The following is a 21,306-nucleotide window of genomic DNA, read 5'->3' as shown; positions in this document are numbered from 1 at the left end:
ACAATCCCACTATGAGTTCCCCACACCTCGACAATGACTTGCCAAGTTAACCGGCAGTAGCGATTAAACAATAGGTACTATGAAAGTCCTTTCTACATCTGACCCTGGACTGCATAGCGGCGTCAATCAAAAACCCATCCATCTCAATGCAGACCACATCCATGTGGGATCCAAAAGAGAGAACTGCGAAACGACAATCCGATAGTCGCGTCTGGGCCGGATAGGGTTGCCACACAGGCGGAAATCCCTTTGATACTGCCGCAATATTATGTGACTAATAAAATCAGAAAAGTTCCTCATTATCATAGAGCTATAGGAATAGCTTCTAACCATCGCATGTGTGAACAGTGTAGGTAGGTTAAAAACCACACACTATTCGCTACACTATTTAATCAAAATACCTTGATGCAAAAGTAAATTACAAAACGAACAAAATCTCAAACAAAAAAGTGAATAAGTACAGTTTAATCCTGTTATTCCACTTAGCTGACAACCCTAGCGGCGACGGCCGGTTCCAATTACGTTGAGTGTTTCGAATAAAACCTAGATTATGCATGTATCTTCCACTCAAAGATGCCCGCGCAGATGGAAACATTTTTTGCCATTTGTAACTGTATCCAATAAACATAATATAAATGCAAAAATGCTTATAGACCGTGAAATAGCACTGTCCCTATATAGATTGGATTAGGGGTGTTTCACGGCAGTCCGACTTATCGATTTTTTTTTCAACTTTTTTTATTATATATAGGTACCTACCAAAAGTCGCCTTATAAATGAATTCATTTTCACCACCATTAAGTTGAACACAAAATTATATGAAAAAGAATGCGTATTAACACACTCGTACTTCATTCATATGCAGTACAAAATATCTTTAGTACAGTAATTACGCATTTTACGGGCTGCATATGGTTCCGGGTGTCCATATAGGAATACAATAGTTGCCAGTTAACATTATTAATGACATACCTTAAAGGGTGCCAGGATTTAACGGCGCACCAGCTACTCGACTGTGACTGATCACAGATGATCAATTAAAAATAAATAAAGTTTTAAATACGAAAAAATACATACTTTAATAAGAAAAGCTCATGAAAATAGTGTATTTTCGGCGATTCTTATAAGTGAACACATAGTTTGAATTAAATCCGTCATGGCTCTTAAAGAGTTGGTTACATACAAACATACAGTTGAAGCTAATATAAGCGTATTAAAACTATTTCTTAAAGAACCAGTTATATCAACTGATGGTAAGGAAGTTAATTAGTCTGTGACAATTAAACGCGATAACAAAAACTGTTTTATATTGTGCATTGTTTTCATACAAGTTTTTCTTAGTTGCTCGTGATAGAGATGTATCATGCATCAATATTAATGTCTCAATTAAGATAATGAATGTATCTCTGTATAATGATGCTTTTCACGCAAACACCACAAAAAAGTTTTAATTGAAATATGGTACTTAAGTACTTTTAATATCTACACACGAAAAAATGATGATGAGATAACTGATATGAGGAGGCAGTTTTAAAAATTCTAATTACAATAAATTAAGTCAAATTTGTTTTTGTTCAAAAACGCTTTCATCTACCTATTGGTAAGGATGTATCACATAAAGCATAACGACTGAAAGCTGAAAGCAGCTGTTCAACAAAATAGCTACATGGAGAAACTTCATTTATTCGATTAACTTCATACATAAATTGAAGTGCATAACCAAAACGTACCACCAGATGTTCCACACAAGTGAAGGCCACTCAATCTCACTGACCAAACATGGAAACCGGTGTGCGTCGTACGAGTGCGCAACTCCCGTAATTGAGACACCTTAAAATCGTCTTGAGAATTCGAAACATTCTGATAATAACATCTTGAGAGCCATTTAAATTATAAGTACCAATCTCTCTCTGCAAGCTGTCTTTGACCATGTTCTTTATCGTGTAAAAATTGCAATGGAGCATCCTTTAGACTTATAGCACCATTAATTGGGAATGGATTTGTGCAAGGGATTTTTTTTGTAGGTACTTTCTGTAAAGTATTTAAAATCTTCCCATGTACAACAACCATAACTATTCGTACAAAGCCTAAGTTTATGAAACAGTTTACAAAATAATTGATATTAGTTATGTATAAATCTATATGATATCTTGCACCTGTTACTTCTCTTTAAATACGTGAATTTCCTGATAAAAATTATATTTGCCGGTTCCATACGAAACTATAACAATTAGTCAACTATAACCAACTTACATATATTTACTATATCCACCCACATAAATCTACCAACCAGTCCTACTAAAACGATCAAAAGCATGCAACAAAGTGCAGTGAGAACGTCAAAGCGTATGCACTTCATGTGTTCCCAAAGGATGCACAAGGCTGGGCGGCACATGTGCTGTGAGTCTGTGACGTCATCGCCAGTCAGCTGTGAGACGATTGTAGTGTTCTCTGGCTATGCGTGTTAGTAAGTAGCTCGTGTGATAAGACTTTATGTATGTCTAATGTTCTGTGTTATGTATATTTCCCTTGAAGTATTATGTACATTGTACATAATATGTGATTCAAATAATTGTTATTGTTTTGGTAATGTAAAACAGAATCCCATTGCGTAGTGTTTTATGTAGCGTTTAAATCCCATAACTAATTTAATAAAATATATTTTAATAATGAAGTAATTAATATATTGACAACCTGTTATTTCTACCTAACTACGCCCTATTGAAAATATTCTAGACATCCCTAGCAGATACATTACGCATACTTTTATGATTATGTACACAGTTATAAATACATTGATCAATCAAGAAACCACATAAGTACATAGCAGAATTAATACTTCCATTACATAAGTTATAAAGTAATAAGTTATAAACTTATAAACAACACATTAGCTAGACGCGCCCACACCGATATCTTTGCAAGAATTATCAAAATTAAAAAAAAAATTTAAAGGAACATTTACGGCCCTTTTTAAACCTTCGTAATTTTTATATTATCAAAGCATCTACAGACGCTCCGATTTGGTTGGTGCCAACCATATTGGAACCGACAAGGCAACCATTCCAACATTGCTACAGATTGTCCGACGGTTGGCCTTCCAGCTGTCAGTTGACCATCAGTCATCACTACATAGTATAAAACAAAGTCGCTTTTTCTGTCCCTATGTATGCTTAAATCTTTAAAACTACGCAACGGATTTTGATGCGGTTTGTTTTTTAATAGATACAGTGATTCAAGAGGTAGGTTTTAGTATATGATTTATTAGGTTTTAGACAAATAGGGCGAAGCCGCGGGCATAAAGCTAATAGTTATAGGTAATCAACACATTAACTAGACGCGCCCACACCGATATCTTTGCGAAATAACTAATAAACGATTATGAAAGTGTGTCAATCTGTCCTTTAATCTGTGCAGCGATAAAAATGTCAATTACACCGTTGTCGAACCGAAGACATTTCGCTTTGCGGTGGTCTGTGGTACCTATATTGACATTTTACGGGAATCGGCACACTTGTGCATTGAGCATAAAAAGTCAAGTGGAGCCGGATAGGCGTAATGTATGTGCTATAAATGACAGCATGTACAAACTGTATGTATACAGTATATTATGATGGTAGGAAATTGATTCTCGCTTTTTATTTGCACTGTAGCGGGGCGCGTAACATAAAACAAAGTTTGAACAAACTCCGATAAAAGCACGCATGTCTATGTGTACTTAGAATATACATATCGGATGATATAATGTAGCGACTTATCAAGCAATTCGAAAAATATAAAAATTTGGAATTTCTTACTGTACACAAAAAATCGTATGTAATTTTATATACGTGTTAAAAATACAATTTTTTTTATTAGTAACATCACAATAGGCAATAATTTCCCCACCACTAACCAAGATCATTTCAACATTTTTTACATCTACCTCCAAAAACCGAACACCAAATTCTTCCTCTAAATTTCTCCCATTACACAAACACCTTATCCATAAAGTAAATGAGACTAATTCATATAATTCATCAGTTCACGGCTCGTTAGTTGCGACTGTATTAATTTCGGATCGTGTTAAAAGCCGATGATCGTCACGGCATGATATTTGAGGCGTGGGAATACAATTTACATTGGGTAAGTAATAAGTAGTTAAGTATTTGTTTTTTATTTGTTGTGTGATTGGTGAAGGATAGCGTATTTAATTTCGTTTAATTTGTTGGACTTTGTTTTAATTATATTTTGAACGTTTTATACAAGTATTGTTAACGAACGTTTTATACAAGTAATATTGTAATTAAAAACATCTATAATTTGTAACTACATTCTTGCAAATAAATATAATTTGAATTTGAATTTGAATTTGAATTACATTCCTATTTCCTACACTAAGTATTATATTTTTAAAGCTATAACATACAACCGGTAAAGTGATAGACTATAGCCTAGAATAAAACAAAGTCTATATTATATAGTATTAGTCAGTTCAATAAAGAAACGAATCTTCAATGGCGGCCAAAGCTGACTTTGACAGATGGTAGGATCATCGAAAAAGAAAATAAAAATAACGTAAATTGATAATTAATTTATTAATTATTTCAAATTGTTTGTTGACAAACTTTTTTGTTATTGTATTTGTGTATTTATATGAATTATCATATTTACGTATACAGAATGTAATAAAATCCCCATAATACTTGTAATAAGCCCATAAAACTGAACAACTTTTCCCAAAGAACATATTTTGTCAAATTCCAATAAAACATTATTTACTTTCGCAAATGCATAATTGTCATTGTAAATTTATGATAAAAACTATTATAGGGAAAATCAAATACATTTTAGTGATTTTATTTTTCCATTTTTTTTTGCATACCGTACGGCCGTGTGTGAGCGAGAGGGAATGATAAGCGCCGCCATTGAAGATTCGTTTCTTTAAAGAACTAACTAATATATCATATTATTATACTGACGCAAGCAAACAACACGCATACGCGATACAAAAACTACATGCGAATAAAAAAATCACTGAATCACCATACGAAGTGGCACAACGATCGTTTAACAAAAACATCGAAGCCCAAGTTCAACGACCTCCAAATCCCGATAATTAAACTGAATCTTAACTTGACGGGGCATAAAAAGTTATCGATGCGCCCGCGCCGAACATGTTCTATTGTAATTTGTTACAACTGTAATAACATTATACGTATTATTAATTATTGTACTATTTAGTTTATTCACATTACGGTTTGGTAGAAGATTTTGTTATCAATGTGTTTCATAGTATAAATATTACGGAAAACTGCGCTTAGACTGTCTCAGTGGTTAGTTATAGATTAACGTAGAAATTCTAGTAATACGTTTGAATCCACAAGACTGTAGATTTGGCAGATAAACTTATTATTAAGAACTAGCGGTCCGCCCCGGCTTCGCCCGTGGTACACATTTACGTTTTCTCTATATAAGAACCATGCTCGTACTTCAAGGAATATATAATAAAAAAAGAATTATCGAAATCGGTCCACCCGTTCACGCGTGATGCCGTGACAAAGGAAAACAGGTTTCATTTTTGTTGTTACTTATGAATTTATTATGTTAGCTATCTTGTCCTGCGAGGTTGCTGGTGTTTACAAGTAAGCCGTATAGATGAGTCCTATGACCGGTCGATACCTATGAATGTATGTAACGCGCTAAGACCTAAGCGATAAGGCCGCCAAAAGGTTCCTATTAGGTTCCTATAGGAAAAAAGATTCTAACCTGATCATCCCTGTTTATAATCTACAGACTGAAGTACATAATATGGGTTAGTAAGACGACCTTGTGCGTCGCGCGTCACGGTGTACGCACGAACGTTGTTACACGCCGCTCTTCACACGGCACACCTAAGTCACTTTATATCTGTGTGAACAATGTTTGGTTGTTAATTGTTATTAAGGAAAATGGAATGTAATTAAACCCCGATTTTTTCCCTATTTGTTAGCGCTCGAAGTTACTCTGGACGGTGGAGGTGGAGTACCATTTATTTAGAAAATATTACACGTCATCTAAGTTAAGTCTACCATACCCAAACTCAACTCAAAAAATAAAAAATGTATCTGTGTATCGACTATCGATGTCTTACTAATGTCATTATTGAACCGTTTGCCCCGGCTTCACCCTGATTAACACCGCTTTTGTGTAAAATTGCGTATGTTACTCAGAGAACAGCAAAAAACTTCTACTGTGGCACAGAATACTCAATAGTAAGTAGTAACTAAAACTGTGGTTTAAAAATCTTTTAAATTTTTAAAATCTATCGACTCATTTTTAAGTTTAGTAGGTATAGGTATCTTATGAAACAATAAAGAATCATCTTAGTTTAGAAGTACCCTTATAAATTGCAATATCCAGCAGTAATAAGATAACACTAGAATATCTGCACTATTCATATTGGATGGTTCGTAACTAGTATGGTATTATAGTATCTGTGGTTCGTAATATCCGGTAATATCGACTGGATCTGCTTCCATTAATCTTACGACTGGCATTGTGGATTGACCACGCTTTTAGTTCATAGCGGTTATTTTATTTATGAATTTTTTGCATTTTCAATTCATAGATTTATGTTAATTAGTTTTTAATGCATCAATTAATGCTGCTCTACTTAAATTAATGGTAGATAAAATATTGTTAATTTGGTAAATTTGCAATTCCTTGAATCTCTTATCTGTATTATGTATACATAATTCATTTAAAATCTGATGAATATAAAATAAAATAAGTTCTTTCGTTAAGTGCCAAAGACCCCTATCGTATGTGGACAAATTATATTAATTTATATTATCTTATAGACTACAAGCCCGCATAGGACAAAAATATGGGTCAAATGAACCACCAGGGGACATATCTAGAACGATAGCAGAGCAAAAAATAATAAGATTCATCACTATGCCGTCACTTGTAAGCTGTCCAACTGAGTGCAGATGAGAATTGAAAAGTACAGGTAGACTCGGTAAATTTTGGTCATTTGACCATGTACGGCATTCTTAACCATCGATAGATCCATTAAAAATAATAAGAAACCGCTCAGTGCCGTACAAAAATGGTGGTCCACCAAGTCGGAATTTTTATTTAATTTCCGAGAGTTACCGGGGGTAAATTTGGTCATTTGACCATGTACGGCATCTGTGTCATACTATTGCTATACTGCTTTTAATCCATTATTCCGCAACGCCGTACAAAAATCATGGGGACAAGGGGAAAAAATCGAGAGTTGCAATCCCCTCTCTTTCCCCACTCCAGGGGGTCATTTGACTAAGTACGGCTTCGGTTCCAAAACATTATCTAGCACTCAAAAGTACTATTAAAAGCAATGCCGTCAAAAAATAATTGTTCTTTTAAATGTATACCAATAATCATCTTAATTTCATCGAATTCTTGATATAAAGAGCTGTAAGGTCATTTGACCCTGTACGGGAACTTTCTTTTTAACATGATATTGTAAAATTCAATTGTTCTATAGTATTGCCGTTCAAAAGAAACCGTTCTAAAAAAAGTTATAGAGAAATGCAAAACCAGAAATTTTGTTAAAGTTTAAACATCGTAGATTAATGAAATATAATAGTTTTCTACACTTTATCCGTTGTTTTAAATAGTATTAACATAGATAAATTAGGAAAAAACGATGCCGTACATTTTTGTGCAGACCACATCTTTTAGGCTGATGAAAGCGACGAAAGCTACAATTTTAAGGGTGCTTTATGGCCATTTGATACAGTACGGCATTAACATATTTTTACCCAACTACGGCAAAGCAAAAGGAGGGTTATGGTTGTTTACAGGTCATGTATGTATGTTCATCTATTCCCTCGTAACTTCTAAACAACTTATCAGAATTCGACAAATGACATATCATTAGAAGCGTCTGAATTGTTCACTGGATAACCAGCGACCAGCTAGCTAAAGGCTATATGGGGTTTCACAAAATCTAATGTGGCGCCCTCTAGCGGACAAAACATACAGAGTAAAAAAATAAAGTTAAGATAAATATGCAGTGTTTGGTATCATTTGAAAGCGCTTTACTTGTACATTTTGAATATGTATATATTACTAGCATTTGCTTGTGACTTTACCTGTATTCATGGACTGATTGCATATAATTCACATCTTTTCGTTCATAGCTTTTTTATTAGTTCATCAATTTAACGGAGTCCATTCCACCTGACTCCGACTTTCCAAGGTGATAATTAACCACCTCGAGCTTCTTAATATTAATGTATATTTATATTTTATTATAAAAATATAAAGCAAACATTTCGTTATATGGATTTTTTTCTTTTTCAGATTTTTCCCCTTTGAACCAACGAAAATGTACGGCACATGAAAAAATATTATCTATGCATAAAATACTTTAAAAATAAATTTATTTCGTGTTGTGTCAAATGACCCCCTGGAGTGGGGAAAGAGAGGGGATTACAACTCTCGATTTTTTCCCCTTGTCCCCATGATTTTTGTACGGCGTTGCGGAATAATGGATTAAAAGCAGTAAAGCAATAGTATGACACAGATGCCGTACATGGTCAAATGACCAAATTTACCCCCGGTAACTCTCGGAAATTAAATAAAAAATTCCGACTTGGTGGACCACCATTTTTGTACGGCACTGAGCGGTTTCTTATTATTTTTAATGGATCTATCGATGGTTAAGAATGCCGTACATGGTCAAATGACCAAAATTTACCGAGTCTACCTGTACTTTTCAATTCTCATCTGCACTCAGTTGGACAGCTTACAAGTGACGGCATAGTGATGAATCTTATTATTTTTTGCTCTGCTATCGTTCTAGATATGTCCCCTGGTGGTTCATTTGACCCATATTTTTGTCCTATGCGGGCTTGTAGTCTATTAGATTCATTTTTAAATTCGAAAAACGTGGTAAACTATGTTACACAAACATATTAATTATGTCAACACAATGTAATTTCTATTTGCTCGTTTAATACAAGTATATTCAGGGTCTATACGTCTCTCTAATGAATAAAGAAGAGTCACCCTTATTGCTCTACAAAGTACCAATATTCATATAAGAATTTCCAAGTATATCCAACAACCTTCTAGTATACATAATAAACAAAAACAGCACATCAACCGAACCGCGTACACACTAGCGGCTGCATTCCACAACACCTATGCCGCGGCTACTGCGCATAAATATTTTATAATTACATTCCTGGATGAATCGACGCGATTGTCCGATAGACTGTTTTGAGAAACGCTAGAGTAATATTACATACTCATAGTGTGGTGGTTGTTTAATTACGTCGTAATAATTATCGAATAAAGCAACTTTGTATCAAACCTATAAAATAAATTTTATGTCATTCCGTATCTAATGTTTTCACCATGAAAAATGAAAAAGAGATAGGTTGTACATTTAATCGCTGACTCAATAATATTAGTTAAGTTATAAACTAAGTTCAATTCATATTGGACACAATAAAATATATTCCCGAAACGATTTTTTCCACAATATCATCAAACAATAATAAAATACAAATTCTAATGTATCTACATCTCCATACACTAAGCAGCTAATATCCCACCGAAGATGATAAACAGCCCAAAGCCGCGAGTGCATTACGCAATGCGTCAAAACACCATTGCTCGCATACACAGCGGTTATACCCATCTACATCTACCGGCCACTATAGTCTATCTGTCTATATCTAACGCGTCTGCAAGTTCCATGGTGCATTGCGGTGCAGATTCCCGATTCGATATAACTACAACATATCCAATCGATTTAACTGGACGTTTCGTTGAGATCATATAAAACAATAATCGATTAACATTGTTATCTTTATCTACGACATCAAATTGTAAGTATTGTAATGGTATCAAGTGTTATTTAAAAGTAATTGCATTTGAAATACGTATAACTATTACTTTTAATATGCAATTTCCTCACCATTTTGTGTGGAATGTTAATAATGGATAGATAATATAATAATATGGCGATAACTAGGAAATACTAATTCCATTACATTCTTCTAGATTAAGTGTAATTATATAACATAAAGTAATGCCATACAACAGACAAAAACAATAAGGAAACGGTTCATTTCACTTTATAACACTGATTGAATTGTGTCCCATCCGATTCAGCTACTGTACATTATATATGTTATCACTAATGTATCTACATGTATTATGCATACAGCTCCATACATGATACATCTACTTCGATAATAAACAAAAGTACCTATATCACAATCTTAAAAACAAGCTCGTAACCAAGTAAATATTGCCACATGCCCTCTACGGTCTACCTAAAATATAATTTAATACAAAACAAAATAAATACACATTTCGAAAGATGCAATAAACCTTCAACTTTTAAACATGCCATATTTGCGTCGCAACCTCGGCTCATCCACCATAAATATATTTCGAGTCGTAGTCGAAAAGCCCATAACATTGAATTAAGCAAGAGGTGCTATATCAAAAGCAATCATCGACCGTCGAGCGCTTGCATAATAAAACGCAATTAAACACGCGATCCGACGTCTACACTCTACAGACTATAGCTATACAGACTATAAATAGCGAATAATATTGTGAATGATAAAAATCTATGGTCCTTCGAGGACTTAACCAACTTGTATTACAAAAACGAAAGTTTGTATTGGCGGTTTTGTATTTATGTACAGGTACATAAACATAAAATAAAATAATTTGGAAAATCCAAAAGTGCACGCCTCATAATTTTTTTTTAATAAATATTTATTAATTATTATTTTTGTTTATTTAATAACAATTAAACCACATCGAATCAGACCCTGAAAAATGAAAGGGTTCTATTCCTGAGCATACTCAAGCGTAAGAGAAAAAAAAAGACTCGATTAGTAAAGTATTTCGGTCGCTATCGTGTTAACAAGAAAAAGGATCCGCAGTCCGCACATACAGACACACACACGGACGTCCAAGACAGAACTTTTTTAAACTGTTTTTTAACTAGTTTAAATAACAAAAATGACATCAAAAATATCATGAACGTTAAAAATAGTGTTTTTTCTTAATATGTGTGTGTATGTATTATCTTACAAGTGCAATGTATGATACATAAAGACATTTTAAGTTTGAAAAATCAGATGTTTTGCGCGAAGTGACAGTAGTACCCACCTCAACGCTTCGCTTATGAGGCGTGCAATATTATTACACGTAGGTCTACGTGTTTTATAATATTTTATGTTAATTAATAGACTTAAGTATATGCAATAACGCTATGCATATGCATGCTAGGACTGGAGCAGAATATATCAGACGGTTTTAAAAAAAGTAAAATAAATTACCATCACATAGGTATTTAAGGCTGTAATGAAAATTTAAATTGTTGCTTCATAATTGTTTATGTTAATACACTTAAGATATTGACTCTCACCCTTAGCACACAGCACAAAGCAATGGCAAATCAGTACCTATAGCATTCTAAACAGAATTAGTTATGCATGCAACTCGATTGCTGCTTACATTTATTGAATACATGTAAACCTTTTATGTACTAGAGGAACTTTCAATCTAATGAATTTTAAATGCAGGAAGCACATTGTGATCAATGTATGAATCAAATTATTTATTAGCAGACGACTTATAGACCGGGAGTAGTGTTGCCGAACTATCGACAGTTTGACTATCGATAGTTGACCTTGAAAATAAGTCAGAATATCGATAGCACTATCGATAGTATCGATATTATCGATACTATCGATACTATCGATAGCGTTAATCATGGAATACTATTGATGAACTGCAATAGTATCGATAAAATCGATAGTATTGATTGCCAATAGTTGCTATACTATCGATACTGTCGATAGTATCGATACTATTGCTACTGAATATTGCAACTACAATCGATACTATCGATAGTACTGATACTATCGATAGTTTTGAGCTATCGATAGTAGTAAATTGTGCAATAGTATTGTTCACGATTTCTTGGTATAATGGGTCAGTCAATGGGCTTATTGGATTACGAATTAACGAACTAAAAAAATGGATTGTACAAAGCGCCAATAGATAACTTGAAAAGTATTATAACCAAACATCTAGTTCTCTGTCATCCACTATAATATTATTGATAAAGCAATACTATCGAGAAAAAGGTCACTATCGATGGGACGATATTATCGATAGTATCGACACTATCGATAGTATCGATAGTTCGTTCGATATTGAGCTTCGATAGTATCGACACTATCGATAGTATCGATAGTTCGTTCGATATTGAGCTTCGATAGTATCGATACTATCGATGGTATTGCTATGTGTCGATAGTATTTACGCTTATAGGACTATCGATACTATCGATAGTATCGACACTATCGATAGTATCGATAGTGCTATCGATACTATTGCTTTTCCCCAACTATCGATAGTTAATCGATAGACTATCGATAGTGGACTATCGAGCGGCAACACTAACCGGGAGATACTGACACAAAATTTCGAGTCATTTGTAACAGGATGGCGGTTCTACAGGGTTCTTAGTACGCAATGACAAAAAGAAAAATGATGGTGTGAACGCTGGTACCGGCGGCTTAGTCGCATGGGCGTTAGTCGAACTCGTCGGAAAATAGCGAAAGTCAAACGATTTGTAACAGTATGGCACTTATTTTTCCTGTAAGTTTGAGGATCAACGAATATAAATACAAAATTTCAAAGATCTAGGTGTTGGAAATCTTCACTTATATAAATTAATACTAAATTAATTTTTCAAGTATGACAGCACTTTTTCCCCCTACTAGAAGTATGGCAAATATAATAATGGTCACATTTTATCAAATACTCTCCAAAAATCCAAATGCAATACTGGTACAAAAAGTTTGGCGAAATAAAAATTTTTTGCAGATTTTCGGCGGTATGGCGACCATTTGGAATCGTCCGAAAAGTATGGCATGGCGATTTTCGTAAATGGCTGCACGACGATGGTTACCTGTGCAAAAGTTAGCCTGATACAAATGGTTGAATAATTGTTTTATTTAAATCAACATATTCGCGTCGGTATGGCGGGCTGTAAGTCACACCGGAAAAGTATGGCATGACACTACCGCCTACTTCTTTTTTATGGGCTATCGGTAAATTCTAAAATTTTTGTGTTACAAATCGTTTGACTTTCGCTATTTTTCCGACGAGTTCGACTAACGCCCACGCGACTAAGCCGCCGGTACCAGCGTTCACACCATCGTTTTTCTTTTTGTCATTGCGTACTAAGAACCCTGTAGAACCGCCGTCCTGTTACAAATGACTCGAAATTTTGTGTCAGTATCTCCCGGTCTATTACCGTGTGAAATTGAAGAAAAATGTTGTATTATATTCTGAGTGCGTTAGTATTATAAACTTATAATATATAAACTTAATAATGTATATTGACATTGAAAACAGTTAAATACAAGCGTAACTAATGCAATAACAAAATATGTACATTACAAAATAACATTGTTTTTTTTTAAATTTCATTTATATTTTCTACGTTACAATTTACAGTAATCTTACCGTAATCCCAATCAACAATTATTCCACTTAATTAAACTAATCTACAGTTTTCTGTAGTTTTTGCTGTTTATTATTCTATTGATTCAATCTATTATAATATGTAAGACGATTATGAGTAAGAACATAATGCCATATGCAGTTTACAGCGTAATGAAGAAACCTTTACCTTGTAGTGCTCAACTCGTAATAAATTACCTCGAAGTTTTTTACGATATGACGTTGTTAATCAAAATACTTTCCGTAATGTTTGTTATTAAGATAACAATGTTGTAATTTTTTATTTATGCACACAATATTTCGAATGAAAATGATGTACTTATTCTTTAAATTCTTGACTTGATACAGAGTCCATTAAGAATTAATATTTTTTTATATATTCAGTTGATTCAGTGCATTCGTATGTAGCAAGACCTAGGTAGGGGAGACCGGGTACAAAAGTAACACTTTGTACTTGTACCTTGATTTCTGACTGGGTGTTACTGTTATCATTAAATTAATATAACCATATATAAATTTAGTTTATATTCTTTACACTAGCAACTCAATTTATTATATTATGTAGTGTTTTATATTAATAAAGTAACTTTAAAAAAAAATCGTCAGTTGTTACTTTCGACCCCGTAAGCAGGTCGAAAGTAACACGTCGTGGGTCGAAAGTAACAAGACAAAGGGGTTGGTAATTAATACAATATTATGATGGTAAATCAACAAATTATTTGTTTAAAGACTTTGTATTAATAACACATATCGACTCTTGTATTTTAAATATAATACTTACAAATATAATACAAAACAATCGATAAAAAATATTAAAAGTTCAAGTAATGAGATTAATTAAGGGAATCATTCTTTTATAATTAAAAATTCTGCATCCTGCATCCATCCACTAGCATTCCCAGCTCCAGCACAACCAACAGGACCCTCGGCAATACGAAAAAAGCGGAATGTGTTCTCCTAGCTAGCATTAATGGCAACAGCAACAGTTACTAATTTTCCAGGCTCTACTATGGTTATGGCACCTACTTGTTTAATCCCTTATTAATCTACAATTTTGCTAGATTTTTGGACAGTGGTCACCCCTGTCTCGTCCATATTCAAAATATCTTTTGGCTCAAATTGGTACCTTTCCGTATTGGGAAAGGTACCAATTTGCAAGGTTATCAAAAAAATTATTCACATTATGCTCGTTGATGGAGATAACTGAAAATAAACTGCAGAGCACTCGATTAAATAGTCGCGTAGATTACTTTACTTGTTATTAGTAAATCTCGATCGACGCAAGGTAGCTGCACTAGTATTACCGGCTTTTATTTTTTTTTTAAATCTATACATATAATGTTACATGGCAAATATTATATTTTTGCAAGGCCTCTAATTGTTGCACCATCTTTCAAAATGCTCTTCAGCCGTGTCGGTAATTCCTCGATCAGTAGCTTCTAATGCGTTGTCGCGGCATTCTTTTGTAGTAAAGATGTACATAAAAATATACATAATCATAATAAGACAAAAATAACATGTTACTTTTGTACCCATAGGGCTATGTTACTTTTGTACCCGTCTATATTTTTGCCAAGACGTGCAACATAACTTTAAAACGGAACGTGCTACATAAAAATGATTATGAGCAATGTACAATTACTCTAATCAAGAATAGATATGCAAACATTCAGATTTCTATCATCCTTTTAAGACTACGTAAACGTTTAATAAAAAAGTGTCGAAAATCTTACTTTTGATTCGTGAAAACACTTAGCGTCCTGTCACACAGCCTAACAGCGCGTGGCGCACGCGGCGAATGAATACAATTAAGGGGGGCGCTCTCGGCTATCGCCTGACAGAGGCTAAGCGGTGTTCGCCCATTGGATAAATCTAGAGAGCATTTGTTACTTTCGACCCACCGTTACTTTTGTACCCGGTCTCCCTAAGCATTATGACTTATGAGAAATTAGTTACTCATATTAATAATGTACGCATGGTACAACCACCACATAATTTTCACCATGATAATACCACCATGAACGGTCTATTGGTTAGTACAATAGTGGCGTGCAGCCAACCATGTCAACAAAGCATGTCAATTATTATCCCACCAAAAACATTTTCATGTAAAATGTTGCCAAGACGAGCCCATATGACTCGCACTGTCAAAAAGTTATCAGATCTCATGTAGAGCCAAGCTTCTAACACTACACGCCCTAACTCTACAAGGCCTAACTTCACAAACTCTACACGTTAGTCAAAATATGTGGCTTGGCCATTTCGCTACATTCACATCGGCGTAAGGTGAAAAATTAATTCACTGTTCATTACTTTTGTGTTATACAATAGTTCTTGTAGTAACGAACGGCCAAGCCACATATTTTGACTAAGGTGTAGAGTTTGTGAAGTTAGGCCTTGTAGAGTTAGGGCGTGTAGTGTTAGAAGCTTGGCTCTACATGAGATCTGATAACTTTTTGACAGTGCGAGTCATATGGGCTCGTCTTGGCAACATTTTACATGAAAATGTTTTTGGTGGGATTTCATTTCTTTTTGTAGGTTGTTTGTAACAATTTTTTTTTTAACAAGGAATACCTATACATATATATATCTAGGGGAACCAAGTTTTAGATTATTAGATTAGACTTCTAGCGTCATCAAAATTTAATTTAAAATTACAGGTCTCATACAAACTCCCATCCCCTAGTTTAAGGGGTTGGGGGATGAAAGTTACAAGTTTTATAATTTTTTTGTTGTTTGTGTGCTAATACTAGCTTACATACAAAATTTCAGCTTTCTAGGACATTAGGAAATACCTTAAGAATTTTGATGATCATCAGTGAGTCAGTGACGAAATTAGCGTTTTTTAGATATAAATAAAATCTGAAGTATAAAAGCTAATGTAATTAAAACTTAATATGTTCAATAAGTCCGCTATTGACAATATATCCCGAAAATTTTGTTGATCTAGCATAATCCAAACCCAAGTTATGAGGGTTCAAAAAAACGTCGAAGCGCTTCGAGAAAAGGTAGGTAGTGCCCGTGCGCCTCGCTTGGCTTGTCTTGGCGGGCGCACTACCGTGCCCCCAGATGTGCAAACGTACCTATACACATCGTCGCGTTATAATTTTGGCATAAATCATGAGCTTGTTACAACCTTTTATTTGCATATTACCTAGTACATTTTGATCGTTGTTCTCTGCTTTCAGGTTAAAGAACAATATACTCTGCAGTAAAGCTGAAAGTATCACCACAAACCCTTGTCGCATGATGTGGCCTGAAGTTTGAGACTCAGTCTCAACTACGGCTCGTCATATTTCATTATGTTGTATACTCCTTACAAGCACCTCCTATACATTAGAATGACACAAATATAAACAAATAACAATATGCCCCTAAAGAACACGACACATTATCTCCATTATTCAAACCAACCAAATGCTTGCAAAATACGAATTAACTTGTTCTCGTTACCTACAACAGTTCCCTTCCTGATTGCATTACGGAGGTGTGCGCGCACCTTTATCTAGGATCAGCGCCCAACGGTAAATCGTAACAGTGGCATGATCATGCCTTGGATTAGTCTGTCACTAGTAACTAATTGGCATCTTACTCGAACGCGAACCCAAAGAGATCTGGAGAGAAACCTGTTTTTTGTTCACTACTGTATACTTGTGAGGTTACACTGTACACTTTAATCGGACGAATTTATCTTTTTATTTTGACTTTCTATAGAAATGCTTTTCTTTGAAACATGCACTGTGCAGTGGGTTACGAAATCGCTTTCACGTGATAATTTTGACGCTATTATAGCATATTATTATTTGCCGTTACTGACTTATTTAAAATGCAGAATTCATTCTATTAAACTAGCAACGAATCAGACATTGTACTGTAGTCAAACTAACTTTGTTGATATAATGATTCTTTAACAGTAGTTATTCAGTATAATTTATAAAGGCATATGTAGAAACCTAATACAATATGCATAAAACTTAAACTAATTGCAATATAAAAACTAACATTTCTATATTAAACTTGAGATTTTGCATTCATAATCACCCTTTTTATGAGTGTCGAGATAGGGGCATATCAATAGAACCACCAAGGTCAGTCTGACTAACCTTGAGTCACTAACAGGAAACATACAAATAAATAACAATAGCTAAAACTATTTAAATATTCACAATATAGTGTTGAATTATTACAGAATATTATTACTACTAATCATGTTTAATTTTAAGTGGATTAACTTTGTTTTAATAATTTATAATATTTTTAATCTTGAAGTATAAATTGTTTTTATTGTCTTTTTTCCTCAGTAGGATAACTTTTTGTCATTGTAATTTTATTAGATTTTTTAAAAATTCACGTACATATTTTCAAATGATAAATAAACATTGTTACGGAACTATGTAACAATATGTTTATTTATCATTTGAAATCTTAATCAGGACTACGACTTTTCCAATACTACACTTAATCAGGTATCTCTCAGTCAACTATATTCCAAAGTAGTTTAAAATTTTAACGAATTTAACTAAAACTAATTGAAGTCAAGGTCATAGTTTAACCCTATTTCTCTGCAGGTCAGATGACGAATGCTGGACCAAATTACACCAATTTGCCTATTACAATTGGTTAAGTATCCAGCATCTCAGTGTTTCCTGTTTATAATGCTTCTTGATGATTATGAAGCCTGTTATTTTGTATTAAGTCACACTTTAATATATAATGTGTACATATATTATGTATGGGAAATTTTGCATGTTGATTTGCAAGTGTTAATTTTAGTTAATTGTATCCTTATTTGCCAAAATCTATACCTAATATTATAAAGCTGAAGAGTTTGTTTGTTTGTTTGAAGGCGCTAGTCTCGGGAACTACTGGCACGATTTGAAAATTTCTTTTGGTGTTAGATAGCTCATTTATCGAGGAAGGCTAGGCTACAAGGAGTGGAGCCACGGGGGTGAAACCGCGCGGAGCAGCTAGTGGGTATGTATGGTGGTATAGTATTTTGATAAAATTATTTCAATTTCTTATATGATCGTTTATAACATTGAACAATGTCTGTAACATTAAATATATTTTTATTTTATTCATTTTAATACACATTATATCGTAAGATTTATTAATTTAAACCATAACATTTGTTATGTGACATTATAGTAACTGATTATTTAGCTATAGTTTTAATAAAACTATTGGACACAATATGTTAACTCCCTTGTGTGCTACTGTAAGTAACTGACCTCTAGATTACATATGTTATTTCAAATTAAAACGAACTAAGCGTTATTTGATAGTGTTATCAAATAACATGTAACACATGTTTATTAGTTACATAAAGAGCCATTATGTATGCAAATTAATCCTATTTAAATGAATGTATGAAACATTATGTTGTAATAATGACCTTTAATGTTATGTTAATACTTTTTACCAATGTAAGTTACAGTGATTAAAATAATAGTTTTGAATTTTTTTTTATTGGGAATAGGGAAGCGCTTGACCACAATCTTGCCTAATATTAAGCTGAGATGTGGTCTAAGATGGAATGCGCTTCCCTAGAAGATACCTGTTCACTCTACGCTTGAAGACCCCCATATTGTACTCGTCTTTAACACAATAATAAGATTACATTTTCTTTCCATATGTTGTTTCTTAAATATTTAGTTATTACCATTTAATTATCAGCATTTACAACAATAATTTAAAATAGGAAATAGAATTGTATAGAAACATCTTATAAAGAATATTCAGTCATCATTAGAACATTTATCAAACCCCTTATACGATTGAACAGTATAAAACTAAGTTCAAATATTTGATACAATCAATATGTACACACTATTTCTAAGTATACAAGCACAGAGATAAAGACAGGAAGTTGTATTCAAGCCCAACTGCTCTCATTCACCACTATTGATAAGATATTATGCAGGAAGACATTTTGTGATCGGAAACTGTGTGATCTAGAAAGAGCAAATAGACGGGAAGATAGTTCATAGAATATTATGTTTTAGAGTATGTAGTTGGGCTTTAGAGTTGATAAGCTTTTTAAGTAGTTATAGTACTTACTACAAATAAGTATTAAAATTTATAAGTAGTTACATACAGAAATTAAAAGTGAAAGGAAGCGTGTCGAATGTTGATTTTAAGGTTCTATGTACCTACATGGTGTACACCATAAGATACACATAAAATAATAACACACATATAAAATAATAAATAAGGCAATATTATTGTTGTAAATTATAAGACTTCATAACACTGATTTGCAAACTGCATTGTGAACTATTACAAAATAACATAGTGTAATACTTATTTATTTAAATAATATGATTTCAATAGGGCCTCGGTTATATATTATATTATTTACTTTATTTACTCAGTTGATAAGATTTACGTAAAATAATAAAATTCTTTTGTAGATCAGAATTATTTTTGTTTAAATAAATGAAGAATAACATTGTGAATTTCCACCACAATTTAAACGATTCATTTTAACCAAGGGCATTAACGAAAAATTGACATTAATAAACTCATACACTTCCAATTGAACTAATTTCATTGACCTTCCATGTTTGTTAGCGCAGTGTGCGCATCGGTATAATTTCATCATTTCTCAATTAAAATAATTGTTTTATAAAAGACAACATACAATTTTTGAATAATATACAATTTTAAACAGAACTTCGTTACAGGTACATGAATTTGGACCATTATTCGAACAATAAACATCCGATACCGTCCAAATGTTAACATTCGTGTTTGTAAACAAAAATGCCGGTTACTGTAATAAATCAAAAACTCACCAAAACTTTGATAAATCTATTCTCCAGTTCATCTCTATCGGGCATCGGAGGTTTGGTCCGATTTCTTGTGGACGGCTGCCGTACATGGTGGCTTTTTGTTGTTCCCACCGGTCCGTCCAACATCGTTTGTTCCCTGGACGTAATTAAACCCATTTTACACTACACTGGCTAATCAAACACTCATCACGATTTGATTAGGTCATTTTTATCACAGATTGCAACACAACTTCATAGAAATCTAGTCACATTACACGTTCAAAACAATCACGATTTATTGTACCGCACTGGACAAAGCAAAGGCGAGGCACATCCGCACGCGCACAAACGTTTTTCGATAAAGAATAACACTGGCGACTGTCAAAGTCAAACTATGAAACAAAACAAAAACATCGATAATCAGAGCAAAAACACCACACTTAACTTTTTTTATTTTAACATAGTGGTAGGCTAGATACAAGCATATTTGAAATGTATCACACATTATCTGTGATGATTTATGTCGAAATACTGTATTCCTAGATTAATTTTATTCCAATGTAATTCGTTCTAATGGATAGTCGCGGCTCTGTTGGTGCCTAAAATAATGTTCCTATAGTATTATCTTATTCAAATGCCAAATATATTAGAATGAAAATACTAAGGAAAATACCGCTTCATTGTTTGCGTTGAATATGGGTGTAATTATTTATGTATTGCATGCAAGAGTAACGAACAAAATACAGGGAAGAAGATTATGTAGTCTTTTTATCTAGGTTTTCTACCTGTTTATTTAGCAGTTGTATACACATGTGTGTGATTGCATTTGCATTGAAATAATATATACATACAATGAATGTTCATTGTGTATATTATTTCAATGCAATCCTTCGTTTCAAAGCGCCCATGATTATTCTATAGAGTTGAAATCATAGTTGTAAAGAGAGAACCAAGGGGAGAAATCATGTCCATATATCTAAAAAAAAAGACGGGTTGCACTCCGGGAGTGCCG

The 21,306-nt window shown here is 33.5% G+C and overlaps 1 protein-coding gene across 2 annotated transcripts in view; it reads right to left on the bottom strand.

Annotated features, from left to right (window-relative positions):
- Window positions 1-20,668, bottom strand: part of Frl (formin-like protein) — an 80,115-nt gene extending 59,447 nt beyond the window's left edge. The window contains exon 1 of one of the 2 annotated variants that reach the window (XM_089702747.1): window positions 20,319-20,668. In XM_089702747.1, coding sequence (XP_089558873.1) covers window positions 20,319-20,471 — 153 coding nt within the window. In that variant the 5' untranslated portion in view covers window positions 20,472-20,668. The remainder of the gene's footprint in view (window positions 1-20,318) is intronic. The other variant, XM_089702746.1, reaches the window with a different exon arrangement.
- Between the last annotated feature and the right edge of the window lie 638 nt (window positions 20,669-21,306).

Source organism: Colias philodice, chromosome 13 (genome assembly GCF_061535455.1).
Source record: "Colias philodice isolate Cphi_HAF_F1 chromosome 13, ilColPhil1 Martin Lab GWU primary, whole genome shotgun sequence".
In the NCBI taxonomy this organism is placed as follows: Eukaryota; Metazoa; Arthropoda; class Insecta; order Lepidoptera; family Pieridae; genus Colias; species Colias philodice.
The sequence above is the reverse complement of the archived record's forward strand: the minus strand, read 5'-3'. Positions and strand labels throughout refer to the sequence as shown.